We start from the raw sequence: 18977 nt of genomic DNA on the forward strand, positions 1-18977 counted from the left end.
TTTGTTGTAAGTGACATGATTTTAACAAGTACAGTAGGGAACCGATTATCCGGAACGATCGGTACCATCGCTATTCCGGATAACTGATTTTTCCGGTTTTCTGAATCGCTACAAAAGGCAGTTTTTTTATTGTTAAACCCAACTAAAAAAAGAAAAATATTGGAAATAATCTTAAAAAGGAGAAAAAACGATGAAGTAATACACTAATAATTATTTCCAAAATGATGGTAAGGTAAGCATCTTTCAAAAATGAAAGAAAAATCCTAAAATCTTATGAGGAAAAAGAAATTTTCTTTTTTTTAAATGGTGGGAAAATTTATTGAATTTCGTTCCGGTTTTTTGGTTTTCCGGTTTTCTGATTTCCGGATAACGGGTTCTGTACTGTACAACAAATAGGTGCAATCATTTACACCAGATCTAGTTATATAATATTTTTTATGTATAAAAACAAAACTTTATCTTTTACAATGTTCATGAGAAACTGGACAAGATTTTGTGTTGCCTGTTACAAAAATGGCAATTAGTTTCTTAAAAAAATAACACAATGTATTTTGTAATTCCATGCCAATTTTAATTATAAACTTTTTGTCACTGAAATTTCTTAAAACGATTCTAAAGAAATGTTTTACTTTGTCTAAGCAGAAAAATAGTTTTCCAATATTACAGATGAAGAGATAAAGTTTTAAGTACATTATGAACATTATTTATGAAGGGAAAAAAAATATGCTTACGTTCATTGTCACTGTCATCTCCACTGTTTTCTTTACTTTTCATGAACGGAAATTTACGGGAGAAAGAAAAGTTTTTCTTTTTCCTTTCTAACGTACTCTGGATAAAATAAAATATGCATCAGTCAAGATTAGTAAGTATTTTGAATTGCATATTTTTTTTATAATTATTCTATACAATAAAAGTCAATAAAAATACAAATATCTACAAAAATGCAATTAATTTTAATTTTAAATGTACTATTAAGTTTTTTCTTCTCTTCATTAATCCAAGTCCCTGTCTGCATTTTACAACTAACACCAGTTGATTAATAGCAAATATTTTAATAAAATAATATGATAAGTATTTAAATAAATTTTAATAACTGATCATATAAATCAATTAGATTTGAAATAATAAGATATGTATAAAATAGCAATCATTATGCAGTTCTCATAAAAAAATTTCGCTCAAATTTTACATAAAACCGTTTATCAATTTGTAAGAATGCAGCCTTCTTTGATGATATCTCAAAATTGAAAGTAATTACAAAAAGTAAATTAAAGAAACTAAAAAAGTATGCTTGGATATAGATTTTCTTTCCAATATAAATTTATAATTTTAACTTTAACAGGATATTCTGCAAATGAAAGGAACTTTTCTTTTTAAAACTAAAATTATAAAAAAAATTGTCTTAGAATCGTATTTTAAATTTCATGGACCCTAATATTGAAAAAGTATCTTTAAATTCAGCTAAATACAGACATAACACAAAAAAAGCAAAGTACTTAATAAAAGTACTGAATTTAAATACAAAAAAGTAATATAGCACTACAATGATGTTGTTAAAACCAAACTAGAGTTGATATTAGTAAGTGATATTGAGTGATACTAAGTGATACTCATTGTTGATTGATATTTTGAAAAACAAATTCAAAATGAATTCTTTTTAAAGACTGTTTGTAAAAGGTTCTTTTCTCATATGAACACATCACAGCAAATAATATTCTATTTTCATAACTGTCTATAACAGTTATTTATAACTGCAAAATTTATTTCAATACTCTTAAATAAATAATAAAATTAAATAAAATTTGAATACTAAGAAATTCTAAAAAAATTTTAAAAATGAAACCAATCTTTTTAATATAAGAAAATTGCTTCATCACTGCATTATCTGAGCCTATTTAAAAGTATACAAAAAATAAAATCCATTGATTCTATTCTTTTTTGGGAAAAATTGATTTTAAATTTTTATTATTTATTCAATTTTTTTTTTTTTTTTGGAAAAAGGTTAATGATTTACTACAAATTTTTAATATATTTTCTCTTGAGTTGTGTAAATTTTTTTCAGCAAAGATATTATGTGCAGCATAAAAATAAAATTCAAATTTATGGCATACAAACTGTAACATTAAGAAATGCGCTATTTTGGTTAATAATAACAAAACTCACTTTTCCATCTGAGAAACTATTTCTTCCTTGGAACTTGACAGATTTTAGTCTAGCTTTTTCCCTTCTTTCTACCCTGAAATGATAATGAAAAAAAAAGTTTCAAAATATGGAAGAATTTAAACAAGATAAAATGTAACAAATAGAGTTAAGCTCCAAATATTTATACTACATATTAAGATTACCAATTTTCAGGATTATATTGACAGAAAAAAAGATAACTTATGAATGGTTTATAGAAAAGTAAACAGATAAGCTGGAATTTGAATATCACAATTCTTAGCACACTAAATAGTTTGAGATACAATAAAAACTCCCCATTATCTTAACTTCATATCAAAATACTTCTTGAAGTTTGTTCTAAAGTAGGATTGCATAACCTGCAGCTTGTACACAACAGTGTGGAGCATGGCGGCACCTGAACATAATACAAAAAGCTACCATATTTTTTCCTTTTTTAAAATAAAAAATCAGAAATTTTGAATTCCGCATTTTAATTTTTGATGCGCAGAATCTAAATTAGTGTAGTTTCTGGATCGCCTCTTCCAATGGATTCACTACAAATTTCCTAAGTTGTAAAAATTTTGATAATTTCAACACTGAAATTTTTGTATAATGTGTTTGCTTTATTTTAAATAATTTACAAAAAAAAACTCTTTATTAAAATACTCTATTAATTTTTTAAAATTTTAATTCCTGAACATTATAGTTAATTTATTTTAAAATAAACTTTTACGTCAGTTAATGTGATAAAAACACCATAATTTTCCCCCATTGTTATATATTTTTTCGACAAATCTACTTGATAATTTTTTTTAAAAAACTATCAGTTCGGTATTCTTTAGTTTTTAATGAATTTTATTATTTAGAAAAATTTTATTTTAAGTTGATTGATTAAAAGTTTAAAGCACTGAAAATTGCATAAAAATTATGAAAATTGCTGCCAATATGTTCCTGTATATTCAGCAGATACATAAACACTTAGTCAAGAAAATGCAAGCTAGTGACCATCAAAAATTTCTTATTGAAGTGTTCAAAACAAGACCAAAGAATGACTTAATGGTTCTCTACTTACAAGTTTTTAACAACTTGAACTAAAATGGATTTTTTTAATACTTTCAAAGGAAATGACATTTTAATTTGTCATTTTTATTCTGAGAACTGAACAAAATTTATATTATAGAAGTTTTAAGAAAACTTGCTCATTAAATCAGAGTTAGGCTCGCAATATAAAAGTTTTTATTAACAATTTGAAACCAACACTTTATTATTCTTGCTAAGCTTTGGATCCCGGTTCAGGAGTTTGGTTGAGGAAAATTCTTTAACTGCTTTTGGCTAAGCATGGTGAGAAGATGAATTCCCATTTACAATTTATTTTAATTTTCAGAGATGAAAGTGAATAAGAAAGATCAATCATTCAAGTGTTTGGCACATCATACTAAATCATACATACACAACTGTTTATACATCAGTGTTTGGCACATCATACATACACAACTGTTTATAGGCTGGACCCATTCATAGATCGTAATCTTGACCTGAACCAGAGTATGCTCCATCTCCAATTTGATATGAGAATATGGAGAACTTTGTGACCCAACAGATTTAACGTTCACCAGTCACCATTTCCTGCGAGGGAAGTCGTCGGTCGGGTGGATTCGAACCAGGGTGGCCACTCAAATCAGATTTAAAATTTCCCTGATTTTTTCAGGTTTTCCAGGTAAAAATCTTAAAATTTCCAGGTCCGTGTTTTGTTTTTTTCTTATAAAGTGTAGGATGTGTACAAGAAAAGTGTCTATATTATAAAATATTTCATTCAAAATGTAATTTTTTTTAAACATATCTTGAAATTTTTTTTTTTATTCAAAACTGCGTGAAATATTTTAAAAACAAAGCAAAAGTTAATTTTTTAGAAATCAATAATCAAACAGTAACAAAAATTTTACACAACGAAAGTCATTGCACAGTTGAATGTCAGTGCACAGTTGAATTGCACAGTCATTGAACAGTTGATTTCAGAAAAAAAATTATCATCAATTGCTTTAATTTTCTTATTCAATTATTTTTCATTTAATTTCTTGTTTATTTATCTGCAATTTAGAATCAAACTTATGATAGCAAAATTATATTTTAATTTTTGCTAGCTAATTCCGTAATATTTTATTTTATCATTTAAAAACGTCTTGCGGTCGTAATAAAACAATAGACCAAATTTGATTATTTCTCATCATAAGAGGTAAATCAGCAACATGTTAAATTAGTTTATTGTGTCCTATTGCACTGTGCAATAGGTGATAAAATGCTTAAAAGAAGGACTTCATATCAGATATTAAAATTATAAAATTTGCGGAAAAATTCATAAATTCGCAATTGAGTGTTGTAAAAGTTTCTGTAAAATTTTTAAAAAAATATTCTGCACGAATTTCACCTGACTAAAAAAAACTAGTTACATATATTTAAAAGCTTATAAAAGCTACTGGAGATGCGAAAGGAAACTCTACTAAATGTTAATTTAATGAAAAATTAGATTATTTACTAATAGACAGAGTTGCTTTTTTTTTTTTTTAAAGTGTACGATGACTTTTGAGGGATAAAGTTTTTGATGATTGATTTCTAACAAATAAACTTTTCCTTTGTTTTTAAAATATTTCATACAGTTTTGTTATGATTAGAATACATTTTTTATAATTAAATATCCATTCTGAATTATTCATTTTAATTAATGGATGTCTTATTTCATCACTTTTGTGAGTCACTGTAATTACATTTCAATATAAAGCTGTACTGTATACTGCACTATACCGTATTTTTTCTTACCAGTGCATTTTATAAAATTCATTGATCAGATTTTCTTTAAACCAATATCTCTAGTCAAATTTTTAAATGATGTTGTTTTGAATTAGCATTATTTTAAGAGATTCAGTATACAAAAATAAATGCCACAAATGTAAAATTGTCTAATTTTTTGTTCTATACTCTATAAAAAAAAAAAAATAGATAAAATTTCTTAACTTTTATACTTTTTTGATTTTTTTCCTTATTTGAAATTAAAACATTTAAAGAATTCCAATCTAAACACACAGTTTTTTAGTTTAGCATAGTTAATTATTTTTGTTTTCACNCTTTTGTGAGTCACTGTAATTACATTTCAATATAAAGCTGTACTGTATACTGCATTATACTGTATTTTTCCTTACCAGTGCATTTTATAAAATTCATTGATCAGATTTTCTTTAAACCAATATCTCAAGTCAAATTTTTAAATGATGTTGTTTTGAATTAGCATTATTATTTTAAGAGATTCAGTATACAAAAATAAATGCCACAAATGTAAAATTGTCTAATTTTTTGTTCTATACTCTATAAAAAAAAATAGATAAAATTCCTAAATTTTTATACTTTTTTGATTTTTTTCCTTATTTGAAATTAAAACATTTAAAGAATTCCAATCTAAACACACAGTTTTTTAGTTTAGCATAGTTAATTATTTTTGTTTTCACAACTAGAATCTGGTACAGTGCGCAACTAAAACACAACAAAAGTTTCATTTTCCTTCTTCCAACTAAACACATATGAATTTAAAAAATTTACATTTTATGTTTATACATCATTTAATATGTTTCCTATATATTCCTTAGTCTTTGTCAGCTTTTTAGGGTAAAAAGAGGGATAGTTTTATAAATATCATCTCTGGAATACAAGCAACATTTTCGAACTTTCGATATAGTGATAACTATACAATTCGAATCTTGAATTAAAAATCAAATATTTACCAACACAACAGTAAAATTAAATATTAATAAATAGTTAGTCCTAAAAAAAGAAACCCTTTTTTTAAATTAAAATATGCCATTAAAGGTTAAAATGAAATAGAAAAAATTAGCATTAATGCAACAATTGTAACAATTTGTCAACAAACATTGCTGTTCAGCGATTGTAAAGAAATGAGTGATTTGTTAGTTTGCTGAGAAAAAAAATTTACAGATTTCTTTGAATGGGTGTACAAAAGCTTTCAAAAAAGAGTGCAATATAAAATCTACTATTATTAAATTGTAACCAACTAATTTTTGGAGAATTTTATTCAGATAAAAATACAAAAAATTACCACCAAAGCATTGGAACAAGCTTGAGCCATAAATGGATTCAGACCACGGACAGAATTTTTATACAGAAGCAAATATCCTAACCCCTTTTTCCAGGTCTAGCACAATCTTTGCCTTTCCTAAATTGCACATTCCCATAGTTTCCATAGAGATCAAAGGTTTCTACATTTGTTTAGCAACCATGGGAGAATTTTATATGGCATTCTAGTTTAACAGGGTTATAATGAAGCAAATTTTGATGCAAGCAAAGTATAGCTAAGTTGATGACATTTTAACTGTTCGGAGATACATTTCAGTCTAAAAAATGTGGGTATAATGGATGAAATAATTCAAATTACGAAAATTAGTAAATAATTTAAATTAGTGAAATTAAAAAAATATATAAGAAAAAATTTCCAGCTTTTCTACAAAATTTCCTGATTTTTCCAGGTTTTCATTCAAATTTCCCTGAATTTTTCCAGGCTTTTTCCAGTATGAAAAAATTCCCTGATAATTCCAGGCTTTCCAGGTGGGTGGCCATCCTGTCGAACTCCCTTTCTCACGAACACGAGTCCAGCACCCTGTCGAGCCAAGTAGGCTATCCGGCCCCATACAAGCTTTTTGAAGAGACACTATTGATTTTCAAATTTGTATCAGGTGATCGATGACAGCCACATCCCGTTATAGTCAGCAGCATGATACAGTGGCAATACAGTCACCTCTTACTTTCCAGACAATTGAGAAACCACAAGTTCGCTGCTTCAATCTCCCACAGTGACAGTTCAGTACAATAAACTACTGCATTCTCTAATATATTGAGTTTGACAGCAATTTTTTTCAGACTAGTTAAAATTGTATTTTTAGCCATACATAATTTTTACATGGGTTTGTGTATAAGAATATAAATCGTAACAAGACAATGAGTTTCTCACCTCCTTTTACTTGGGATGATGCCCATACCTTCCTCTTCACCAGTTGGTAAGACTTTTCTGGCCTGCCACCACTCGTCGTCACTCGCATTCGTCACGTGAAGAACATCACCAAATCCGAAGGGAAGTCCTCTGCTTGGTAGTCCACTGTCTTTCGATGGATCATAGTCAAATAATGCTCTAATGGATTAATCAAAAAATGAAACTCAAGATGAAATAATTTAAGCATTAATACGAATTCTGTTAAAGATAACTAAGAAATTCTCTGACATTTAGATAAGCCTAGCTTTAATACTGCCAGATGCAGCCTTGGTGCATCTAATTAAAAGGGAGAAAAGCTTACTGATGTCACAATTAATTACTAATATTATTATTTTCATGCTGTTATTGTTTTTCATAGTTTACTCAGAATTCTCCCTAGAAATAAAAAAAGGGCAAGGCGCTGTCCAGGGTATTTGACCCACCCACAAACCCAAAAAAATCCTTTTTTTTTCTTTAAAAAAACCCACTAAAACCAGGCTCAAATGAGTTTTTAATAAACAATCAAAATCTGTCCTTATAGCAATTGTTATTTTTTATTTGACTTATAAATGTTAATACATAATACACAAATATACATAACCCGACTTTCAAAACTTAGTATATATAGATAAATATGCAAGCAACTTTGAATTAATATAATAATTTTTCTTACTTCAACATTAAGAAAAATAATTTTTTTGAAAAATAATTTGAGTTTTTTTATTTAACTTTTTTTGAACGGAACAGGTGCATTGTACAAACTGGAATAACTTAGTCTTTCTTTTATCTCCTTAATAAATAAGTTTTCATATACCAATAAAATAATTGTATAACTTATATATAAGTATATAGGGGAGTGTCGGGTACCCCCGCCCACTGTCAATTTCATATGTATAGAATATTTTTTCAAGTCAATGGGCCATCGGACATTAATTATTAGATTAAAAAAAGATTATTTTCAAAGTTTCAAGTATTTATGCAGTTGGTTACATGGTAAACAATAGTTTTGAAAATATGTTGAATAAAGTAGGTATGAAATTAAGAAAAATCTGTTGAATTTTGTGATAAAAATGATAAATGAGGTTTATCTATTGTCAATACATTGGTCATTTTCATTTACACCTGAAAAAATATAATTTTTGTAACTGGGCGGGGCTACCCGACACATTTTGAAAAGAGCTGAAAAACATGCTTTTTTAAATTTCTATTTTTTTAAGTTAAATTATTCTTTTTTTGGTTTATTCTTTTTGCATTATTTAATTAGATGATAAAACAATAGAAACATACAAAAATATTGATTATTACTCAATATTATACAGATATATAAGAAATACTCCTTAAGTGGGCGGGGCTACCCGACTCTCCCCTATATAAGTTTAATATAAGTATTATAAAAAAGTGTTAAAAATTGAATTTTTTAATTCTCTTCCAAAGAACATTGTTGTTTTATAAAATATACAAACGAACGGACTAAAACATTATGTTAGTAGTTATATTTCAATGCTACAAAATAATAATTAAAATAATTCATTAAATTTCAAACCATGATAAAATACGGATTAATAAGAAATTAACGTTAACTTATTTCGCATTATAAATTTAATTTAATGAAAGTTTACATATTTGATTAATTATTTCATTCAAATTATTGATCATTGAATTCACAGTAAAATTAATTCTAAATACATAGTTTAAAGAGAAATTCAAAAAACTATTGAGAAATTTTTTAAATAAACAGTAGTTATGTAGTTAGTTGGTCAGCAAAAAATTTACTTAAAAAAAAAAAAAAACTTTAATAACAGAATTTTATTTACAACTATTTTTAAATTACCCATTTGTACTATGGTATGGGTATATTTCAAAAAGTAATTTTCTCTCATTATCAAAATACGAGAAAAACTTGTAGTTTATAAAAATAATTAAAGGCATGCTAGGCAATCTCCTGGAATTTTTATGTTCGAAAAAAAAAAAAGTAAACTAACAAGAAACAATTAATTGATAAACAGCTTGAAAGCTTTATTCTATAATTTAAACTAAAAATTACGAGAAATTAAACTTTTAACGGAGCATTTAAAAAAAATATTTGTTAAAAAAATAGCTTTGAACTCTAAAAAATTTATTAATACCCCCCTCCCCCCAAAAAAATACTTATTCAAATTTAACGAGTTGAGAATAATCCTAGCAAAGTAAATATTTGTATTAATTATCAGAATTAAACCTATAAACACATATAATTTTACCAGTGTGTAATTATTATTTAAACAGTGAATTAATTTTTTAAAAAATGGAATAAGAATAAAAAAGCAGGTTTTTAAGGGATGGACAGCTTATTTTTAGAAAAAGGACAAAGAGGGTGCATTTATAGGCAGACTACTCTTCTAAAAACGCTTAGGGAGAACAATGGCTTACTAAAGCCAATTCCCTTAAGTAAGGTATCCTACTGGGTATGACGCAATTTTTTTAAAAAAATAACTTAATTACTATTTTAACTTTATTTTTTTGGAAGAATAGGTCTTATTATTATTGTTTTAATGCAAATTTAATCAACAAAAGAAATACATTTGTTACATTAAATAAGCACTTTAATTAAATCAAATTATGTAACGTCAGAAATATAAAATGCTTAAAATAAGTTACTTTTTGAAACACAGAGTAACAAAAAATAAAAGGCAAGAGGAACTAAACAGACAGTGTTAATGAGTCTTCAAGTATTTATGTTTCTTGTCCCAATTAAAAGGTGAATAAATGGAAAAGCACACAACATACCTCACGTAAAGAGATCTTTTCTGGGAAGTTCTTAAGCTCCCTGAATTGTTGTTGAGCATCTGCTCTCGCAAGTCATGGATTTTTGCTTCAAATCGATTATACTCTACAAAGGAAAACAAACATCATGTCTTAACATACAGCAAAGTGGAGAAAATATTAATTATTTTTCTTAATGTACAAAACTAACAATTATAGAAGTTTTTTGAAGATCTTTGTTAGATTTTACTATGAAAAATATTTATGCATATTTAAGTGTATATTTATTTAATTGAAAGGCTTGCAGCAGTACATAATAATAAGCCACATTTCTCAAATTATTTGGGACACCATGTTTGGTGAATATCACCATATACTCCATGTAGAGAATAATATGTTTTGTGCATTGTGCTTTTATTTAGAAAAATTCTGGGAACTTGTAAAATTCCTATCAATAGTAAGAAAGATATCCCTTTTGGAATAAGTTTGCCTATAAGTAACAGCTTTAATTATGCTTTTCATAATTGTTTCACTTGCAACAGAATTACTTCTCTAATCATTATTTTCAACATCCGATCTTATTTTTAGCAAAAATTTAAATACTTCCGATTTTGCTAAACATTTTGAAAAACTTAGTAAACTACTGGCGTTTAAGCAAACTTTACTAAAAATAGCTAAAAATACGTAAGAAATTCATAAAATGATTCCATAAAGAAAAGAAAAAAATTATAAATTTAAAATTCTATCCTCGGCGGCCGAAGACTCCCCGTGTAGTAAATGGTGACAAAGCCCTCCATGTTCCCATAACAAACCATACCTCTGGGGGTACTGATTCAGGAGTTTCCTTGTCTTCTGGATTGGTTCAAAATTACAAGTCTACGGAGTTGAACATTAGCAGTCGTAAACCCAAAAATTGGTTCAGCTATTCAACGACCAATATTAAAAAATAAAAAAAAAAATTCTAAAACTATGTAAACCCTTTCGTTAAGAGTGACGAATTTCGCCAGCATCCACGCGATTTCCCGTGTGTACGAGAGCTGTATTAAACCGGCTTCAGCATGATGCCGTTACATAAATACATCTTTTTTAAAAACTGTCAGTCAATATTCCATTGACCTATATTGGATTAATACCACTAAAAGAACATTTTGAATGCGCTCATAAATATGTTTTGCATATCAGAAAAACATTTTCCTTCGGTTCATAGATCAATAGAAGAAAAGGTTTGCAGTGCAAACGAGAAGTGTCACGGGGCATCGACTCTTGCTTTAAAATGTATCACACAGAATTAAATTAATAAGATACATTTCGATTTATAATGCTTGCAATTATCAGCTTACCGACAATACACATTTAGCGGCATCTTTTAAGACTGCCGTAACGAAAAGGTTAAAATAAAAAGCTTTAGTCATTTCTTTATTGAATTAAATCTAAAAAAACAATGAAGCTATTAAGTTTATTAAAACAATTCTTGCGTTTTTTTAAAATTTAGTAATAACCAGAAGAGTAGTTTTGTAGACATTCAGAGGAACGGCGTAAACCCTTTAGTTTTTCAATAAAATCCCATTTTTCCTTCAATTTTGAGATTTTTTTCTTTATTAAACTATTTGCTTACGGTATACCATGTTGTACCATCTTATTGGTCCACATGTTGTACCAGCTGTTAGCAAAAGGTTAATCATAATTTTTGTTCCCCTTGTTTGTTTATCGTAAAATTTCTGTATTATTTTATTCTGTAGTATTTTGTACGCAACAGGAAATTTTAAAAAGTGATAGTAATATTATAACTTTAAGTTAGAATAACCAGATCGTCATGTAAAGTGAAAGCCGGCTTCTTTATAAAAATCTATATCAGTTTTTGATATTATCCATGTGCGTACAATTCCTGTTTATGTACTGTCAAATTCTTTTGCTCTTGTAAGAATGCAGCAAAAGCTCTGTGACACAGCTGATATTTATGGTTTATTTAGCTATGAATTTAAAACAAAATGGGGAAATAAACCTAACTTAAAAAAATTTGCATACGATTTGAAAAAAAAAAAATAAAATTAACAGACGCTAAAAACGAAAGTTTCTTCACAAAAAAAAATTTTTTTGAAGAAATTTTTTTTTCATATAACGTTAGAATTTTTAGCCTTTTTAAAAATGTGCTACTTCATATTGCAACTTATAGCAATTTACACGATGCGTACTTTATTTTCTGTAAAGAAACAACGGAATTTATTATCGCCATTAAAGCTTCAAAAATAACCATAGTCCTGAGACACGTAACGCCAATAAGAAATGCGAAATAATGACGTTAAATATGAAGGTAAAAAACACAATCTCTAATTCGTACAAGAAAATATAATATTTCACTGAAATAATTTAAAGGGGACAACGATATAAATTAATAATAGCGTTATAAAATACGATATAATAAAACATTTAATTTTTGATCGGGATAAATAAAATTAAAACCAAAAATTTCAAATTAAAAAAAAAAAAAAAAAAAAAAAAAAAAAAAAAAAAACAAGATTAACAGTAAGAGTAGCGTCAGATACGTAAAAACACGTTCATCAAATCGGACATATAATTATCGGTATTTTTAGTCAGAGAGAAATACGTATGAAATAGTCAATCACACACACATCATATATATTAAATAAAATAAAACAAAATAAATTGGAATCAATATCAAATTTTAAAAAAAGTCATTTTGGGAAAAAATACAATTAAAAAAAATTAACCGTGAAAGATAATTGAGAATCAGAAATGTAAAATCATAATTTTTCGCATTATGAATAATTCTCAGTTGCTTCATTTTATTAAAAAAAGGGCTTTTTTGTTGACAAATTTTAGAGAAAATATATTGTAAGCAACATAGTTGAAATAATGTTATTATATTAGGTTTTATGACCAATATCGACATACCAGCAATACTGTTATATTTTTTTAAGGTCAAACATTACAATGCTTTATAACTTGGGTCATTAATAATAAATAAAGAGAACATGCAAAGTAAAAAATATAATCCGTTGTAATTTTAAAAATAACTTTCTAAATATCGTCAACAAAAAAAAGAACCTCTACTTTTTTGGAACCTTTAAAAGGCAATTTTTAGTTTCGATAATAAATAAATAAAACGTTATACAGTTACAGCGAACAGTTGCGACTGGAATCAACAGTGGAACATGAAATAATACAGTTGGAAAACCAAGCCATTACTATTGCACAGCATCCATTTCCACCACAGAACATCTTATCAGAAAAGATAGGTTTTACCATCTTATTCGATAAAGTTCCTTACCGCTTCTCTGAACACAATTACCCTTTTAAGATTCCATAGTTCCAAGTGCACCTCAAATAAGATCGATTATATTAAACAGAATCGAAAGGCACACTTTTGAAAAGCTAAATTAAATGAAACGGAAGGAAGTAGTTGAAAATGATGAAACGAGACGGAATTCAATGAAGAAAGTGGCAGATTGTGCTCCTATGGCAACCCTATCAATATTAAGAAGGTAATTTGTCTCGATAACCGAGAACACTTCGTAATCAGGTTTATTAAATCCGATCTACTTGAGAACTAACATTCACGATAACAGGGATATTTCAGACAAAAGGGGAAATACATAAATCTATTCAAAATATAAACTACCGCTTGCCATTTAGTTTTGTTTGATGAAAGAAAATTAACACGATGAAAAAAAATTATATGATATTTTTTGTAAAGGAAAAAAAATGTAACTTTAACGTAAATGAACAAGATGGAAAAAAAGGTATTTTAGTTGTGGAAATAAAGACGTAACTTTATTATTAATTTTATGATTTTTTTAACACCTTTTTTATAGGAAAGAATACAATGTGAACATTCAGTACAATCCTCAATAAGGAGATCAATAAATTCACGAGATTTTATTTTATAAACAGCCGATCCCATTCGGAGTTATCAATGTTCAACTCCGTTGCTTTATAATTTTGAGCCCAATCCAGAAGACAAGGGAACTCCTGAATCAAGCATTGGGGGTAAATTAGCCTTCGTGAAGGACTTTTTTTGTGGAACTAACCCGAATGTCCCACGAGGAGGAAAACCACAAAACCTTCCACGGTTAGTCTGACTGCAAGGAGAATCCTAACCCATGATCAGTCTACGACTGATGATATTTTACGTCAGCACCGTGGTAGAATTCGTATCAACCAGCAACCGCTAGCATTCGAACCTAGATCAACTCATTGGGAGGCTCTATCCCTTAAGCCAGGGATGGGCAAACTACGGCCGGCCAGAAGGTTTTATTTGGATAGAATTTTAACGTGTCCATTCGTGACAAATATAAACAATATACATCCATTTTCTTGTCTACTTTGTTTAAAGCTAATTTTGTTCTTTCAACGAAGTACTGATGACCGTTTTACCTTCTCTATTTTTGTTCCACAAAACAAATTGATGGAAATAGCTAGCACAGACAGCTTTAATTGGTAAAGTGTTGAAAGTAAAAGTTCTTTATAGAGTAGCCTTAGATTGGGGACATCTGAAGCAGTTGCTTTTAAATATGCCAAAGTTTGAGTTTTACAAATCATTACCAAAAGCTAGTTTCCCAAATTTAATATTTCATGCCCAGAAATGCAGTGCTCCGTTTGCTTCATGTGTGGAGGGTCTAAATGTTTCAAATATCTAAAAACAAAACCCAATAACTTACCGGAGCAGAAAAAGCATTGATTGACGTCACAGGAACTCACATTGCTATCTTCTGTGATGATAAGAAATTATGTAGAACAACCCGAATTGCATTTCATCAGGTTGACCCATCATTGCATTTACGCTTTATATGATATCATGCAACTCATCGAAAATCTTGATCCATTAAAGTTTATTCCAAATTTGAAATTTTTTCCTCGATGTTAACAAAGCGCCACACGAGAAAAACAAAATGTGTAAACAGGTGAATCCATAAAACACGTTGTTAGGGAAAGTAGTAAAAACTTGCACGATTTATTCAATGAAAGCGGAAAAAATAAATAAATAAAAAAATTGAAACGATACATAAATAAATAAAAATAATAAAGTTTGAAACTTTAAGTAATACTTATCTTGTGGAGAAAAACGGATTAAACTTAAAAATGACGTATTTATATTTTATACATCAAACAAAAAAAAACAAAATNAAAAAAAAAAAAAAAAAAAAAAAAAAAAAAAAAAAAAAAAAAAAAAAAAAAAAAAAAAAAAGGGAGCGACGGACTTACTACGCACGGACGGATTAGTATTTAAAAAATATTAAATAATAAATTAGATTATTACATAAATATATTTAAAAAAAAACATGAGAAAACCCATGTCTTTTCTCTTTTTTAATCTAGAGATATGAAATAAAATCTTAGCATTTATGAATAATGGTAGCGAAATAATACTAGTGACCGAAATCAAGAGAATGTCAGCTCTAATGAATGTTCGAAACATGTGTTATAATCCGATTTGATGTTCGTTGACATTATATCTTTTGAATATCTGTGCTGAGGATAGATGAGGAGAAACACCAGTGTTCGGAGTACCGATTAAATGCATAGCGGGCACTTGGACCCTTAATAAAAATAAATAAAATCAGTATATCGGGCACTTAACTGGACATTTACCAAAGCGATTGTTAACATATTCTACCGGTAGAAGAAGTCAACAATCACCCATTTCAGTCGTTCACAGTAACAATTATAATATAAATATTTCATAGTATGTTATTCTCTAAAAACGTTATTTCATACCACAAAAGAACCTTTAAAAAAAATCTTTCAGGACCGCCCTTAATCTATATACTTTTAGGATTCCCACAAAATAAGTTAGCTTATAGAAATATTCTATCCGTAATTATAAAGGATGGTAATCAAATATATATAATTCTCTTACGTGGCTCCCAAATTTGGGCTGTATTTCTTTTCCGCCGGTGGCAACGTTTGATTTGTTTTGTTTACGTTACTATTTCTCTTACACGGCGAATCGACCCATGATTGCCGCTAAAAATGTCACATGCCAAATCTAGCTGAGGTAGCTCAACATATAGCGCTTTTAAAAACGGAAACTGAAATAACCAGAGAGCATCAGCTGCGGCAATCTCATACTATTAAGCTAGGCAGAAGAGAGTAGTCTTTGTCGATAGATCTCTATTTTAGTATTTCGTCGAAAGCTCTTTTTCACGAATTTATATATTACGAATTTATTTGACGATTTTTGATTTATATCACGAATTATACTATAGCACATTTCTAATAGGTTTAACGAATGACATGTCATTTATTTGAATTCAAATTTATTTTAATGACTTAGTATTTACTAAAAAGATTTAAAATTTTTTTTTTTTTTTTAAAGTTTCTATATGGATTTGAATGATTGTTTTGAATTCTTAGTATTTTGAGCATTTGCAATGTACCTAAGTTAGTAGCGAGCGAAGCGATCTTGGTTTGCGAAGCAAACCATATAAGATTGCGTAGCAATTTTCGGGGGTTGGCGAGCGTTAGCGAGCAGGGGGCGCAGCCCACTAGTTATGAAGATTTTATGTATTATAGAGTATTAGTAATTTACTAACTTTCGTTTGCAAGTCAAAAATCCACCCCCTTGCCGCATGAATTAAGCTACCTGACTACTCTAGAGATCACCCAATGAGTCAAGTTATTAGGCAATAAAACTGGTTTTAAACTCATGCCGCTTTTCAATCCGTTTTTTCTTCTTTTAACATCCATTCTGCTCAGTAGCAATTCGTCAGACTTTGTCGTGGCGTATTTTATTATAATTAACGGAAAACTTTACATAACCCTCATTTTGTAGTTCGTAACTTCCAAGTGTATTTCATGCTATTAAGTACATAGCTCGACAGGATTTATAATTCCAGACAGCATGAGAAATCTAAAATTGCAACAAATTATTTTGCTTAAAAAAATGCCACGAATAGAATAATATTACAGGAAAACATCCAACGCTTTCTTTCAGGTAATGGCCGTTCTACGAAGAGTAGATCTATTATGTACAGAATAAATTTCAGTTAAGATCTTGTCTACAGATACATCAATAATTCTGACTTGATACAACGGCAGAAGATGGCGAAACTAATTGGCTTTGTTTTTTCGATTGGGGTGAATTTCGCTTAGAACGAGAAAACGCCTTAATTAATCCAACTTAAAAACACCTATTTTTATTCTATTCACGCACATCAGCGACGTTTTTATTAAATCTAAAAATACAGGCCGTCACTTTCGGTTATAATGAAGAGAGTCCTATCTAAAACACGTTAATTCACAAATATTTCTTCTCCATTTTTTTCTTTCAAAAAATTCGAAAAGCCAAAGGTGAAGGAATACGCATTATTTCAAGGTCAACTTGAAAATAATTTAAAAAGCGAAAAGACATTTACATTTAATTGATGTTATTTTTGTAGATAACAGCAGTTAACCTTGTTATGCTCCCATAAGTCATATTTGTTTATGAGCTCTTGTTAAAACTTGAGAGTATGAATGGTCAGGGTTAAGACTACAGGGCTGGAAGGAATTAGATTGGCGGGTAGGACTTACACCAAAAGAGTTCATGGCAAAATCTGTTTTATAGGGGTATTTAAAATTTAAAGCTCAGAGAAAAGTCAATTCATGCAAAGTTTCAAATGCTAATAAAAATGTTTCCTAAATGTATCCAAATGTAAACAAATCATAGCAAGATTGCTGCGTAATCCTGGAATAATTTGTATTTTGATGAAATTTTTTTCCCATCATTTTATTTTATAACTGTCGTTGAACAGTCGATCCAGTTTGGAGTTTACGGCTATCCATGTTTAATTTCGTAACCATGTCATTTTGAACTCAATCCAGAAGACAAGAGAACTGCAGGATAAGTATTGGGAGGAATCTCGTCTTCGCAGATATTTTTTTTTAAATGGAACTAACCCGCATTCGCGTTACATAAAGAGGAAAAACACAAAAACCTCTAACGGTAAGGGGACTCTAACCCATAATCCGTCAATCACTGAAATTAATTTTATTTATTTATTCAGATATTCGACCGAAGGGCCGAATATTCGTTACATACCTGCTAATTATAATTTATAAAAAATATTAATGTTTGTTTAAATGAGTTAATAATTTTTTCAATCACTCAATTCACAAATTTTATTAAATTACTATTAATATTTAGTACAATTATCAGAATAAATTTCCTAGTTGCATGTTATTTTATTATGTTATAATAGCTTTAGTACCTCTACTTTCTAGACTACGCAGCACAGCTCAGTATCCATCTTAAGAATAGTTTCGGTCTTATTCATAGAAAACTGAACTTCCCGTAAATACGAATCGCGATGCATGATTTTTAAATCCTTTGAATACGAATAGAGAGACATTCAGGGTTGCCACAGAAAAAAAGAAAATAGTTGCCTAAATAAGAACAAAAATTCAGCAAAAATAAGACTAAAATTTTTTTTAAATGACTTAATTGTCATATNGTTGCCACAGAAAAAAATGAACAAAATAGTTGCTTTTAGTAGCCTAAAACATGAAAATAGTTGCCTAAATAAGAACAAAAATTCAGCAAAAATAAGACTAAATTTTATTAAATGACTTAATTGTCATATACCATGATACATTTAGTCACGTTGGTGGCAAATACGATAATTTTTATGTCAACGTTAGTGTTCTAGCACTAAATTTTTATATAAAAAAATTTGCATATTTGCAGAAAATTAAATACTTTTAATTACTAGAATTCATTCAAAAAATACTTTTTCATAAAAAAAAACACACAATTTTTCTAGGAAATTTTCCCTTTCATCAATTATATATAAATATATATAGTAAATAAATAAATACAAGAAAACACGAAGAAAGTTAAGAAAAACAATAAGTTTCATTTATTGCGCTTAAGCTGCAAGTAAACAGAACCCATTAGATAAGTTCAAAATGAAGAATAAAACAAAGGAAAATAAAGACATATGAAAAAGGGGGAAATAATAAGTAAAAAAATAAGAAACAGTTTTTTTTTTTTAAAAAAAAAGGATGAAACTTTATTTAAAAAAACCGGGGGGGGGGGGAAACC

At 28.4% G+C, this 18977-nt stretch overlaps 1 protein-coding gene across 6 annotated transcripts in view; it reads right to left on the bottom strand.

Moving 5' to 3' along the window:
- LOC107440719 (discs large 1) overlaps positions 1 to 18977 on the bottom strand; it is a 242056-nt gene that overhangs the window by 16849 nt on the left and 206230 nt on the right. For all 6 annotated transcript variants that reach the window (XM_043044039.2, XM_043044038.2, XM_071180793.1 and 3 more), the window contains 4 exons: positions 9959 to 10061; positions 7175 to 7351; positions 2164 to 2236; positions 732 to 828 (listed from right to left, as the gene is read on the bottom strand). In XM_043044039.2, the coding sequence (XP_042899973.1) occupies positions 732 to 828; positions 2164 to 2236; positions 7175 to 7351; positions 9959 to 10061 (450 nt within the window). The remainder of the gene's footprint in view (positions 1 to 731; positions 829 to 2163; positions 2237 to 7174; positions 7352 to 9958; positions 10062 to 18977) is intronic.

This window comes from Parasteatoda tepidariorum, chromosome 5 (genome assembly GCF_043381705.1).
Source record: "Parasteatoda tepidariorum isolate YZ-2023 chromosome 5, CAS_Ptep_4.0, whole genome shotgun sequence".
Taxonomy (NCBI): domain Eukaryota; kingdom Metazoa; phylum Arthropoda; class Arachnida; order Araneae; family Theridiidae; genus Parasteatoda; species Parasteatoda tepidariorum.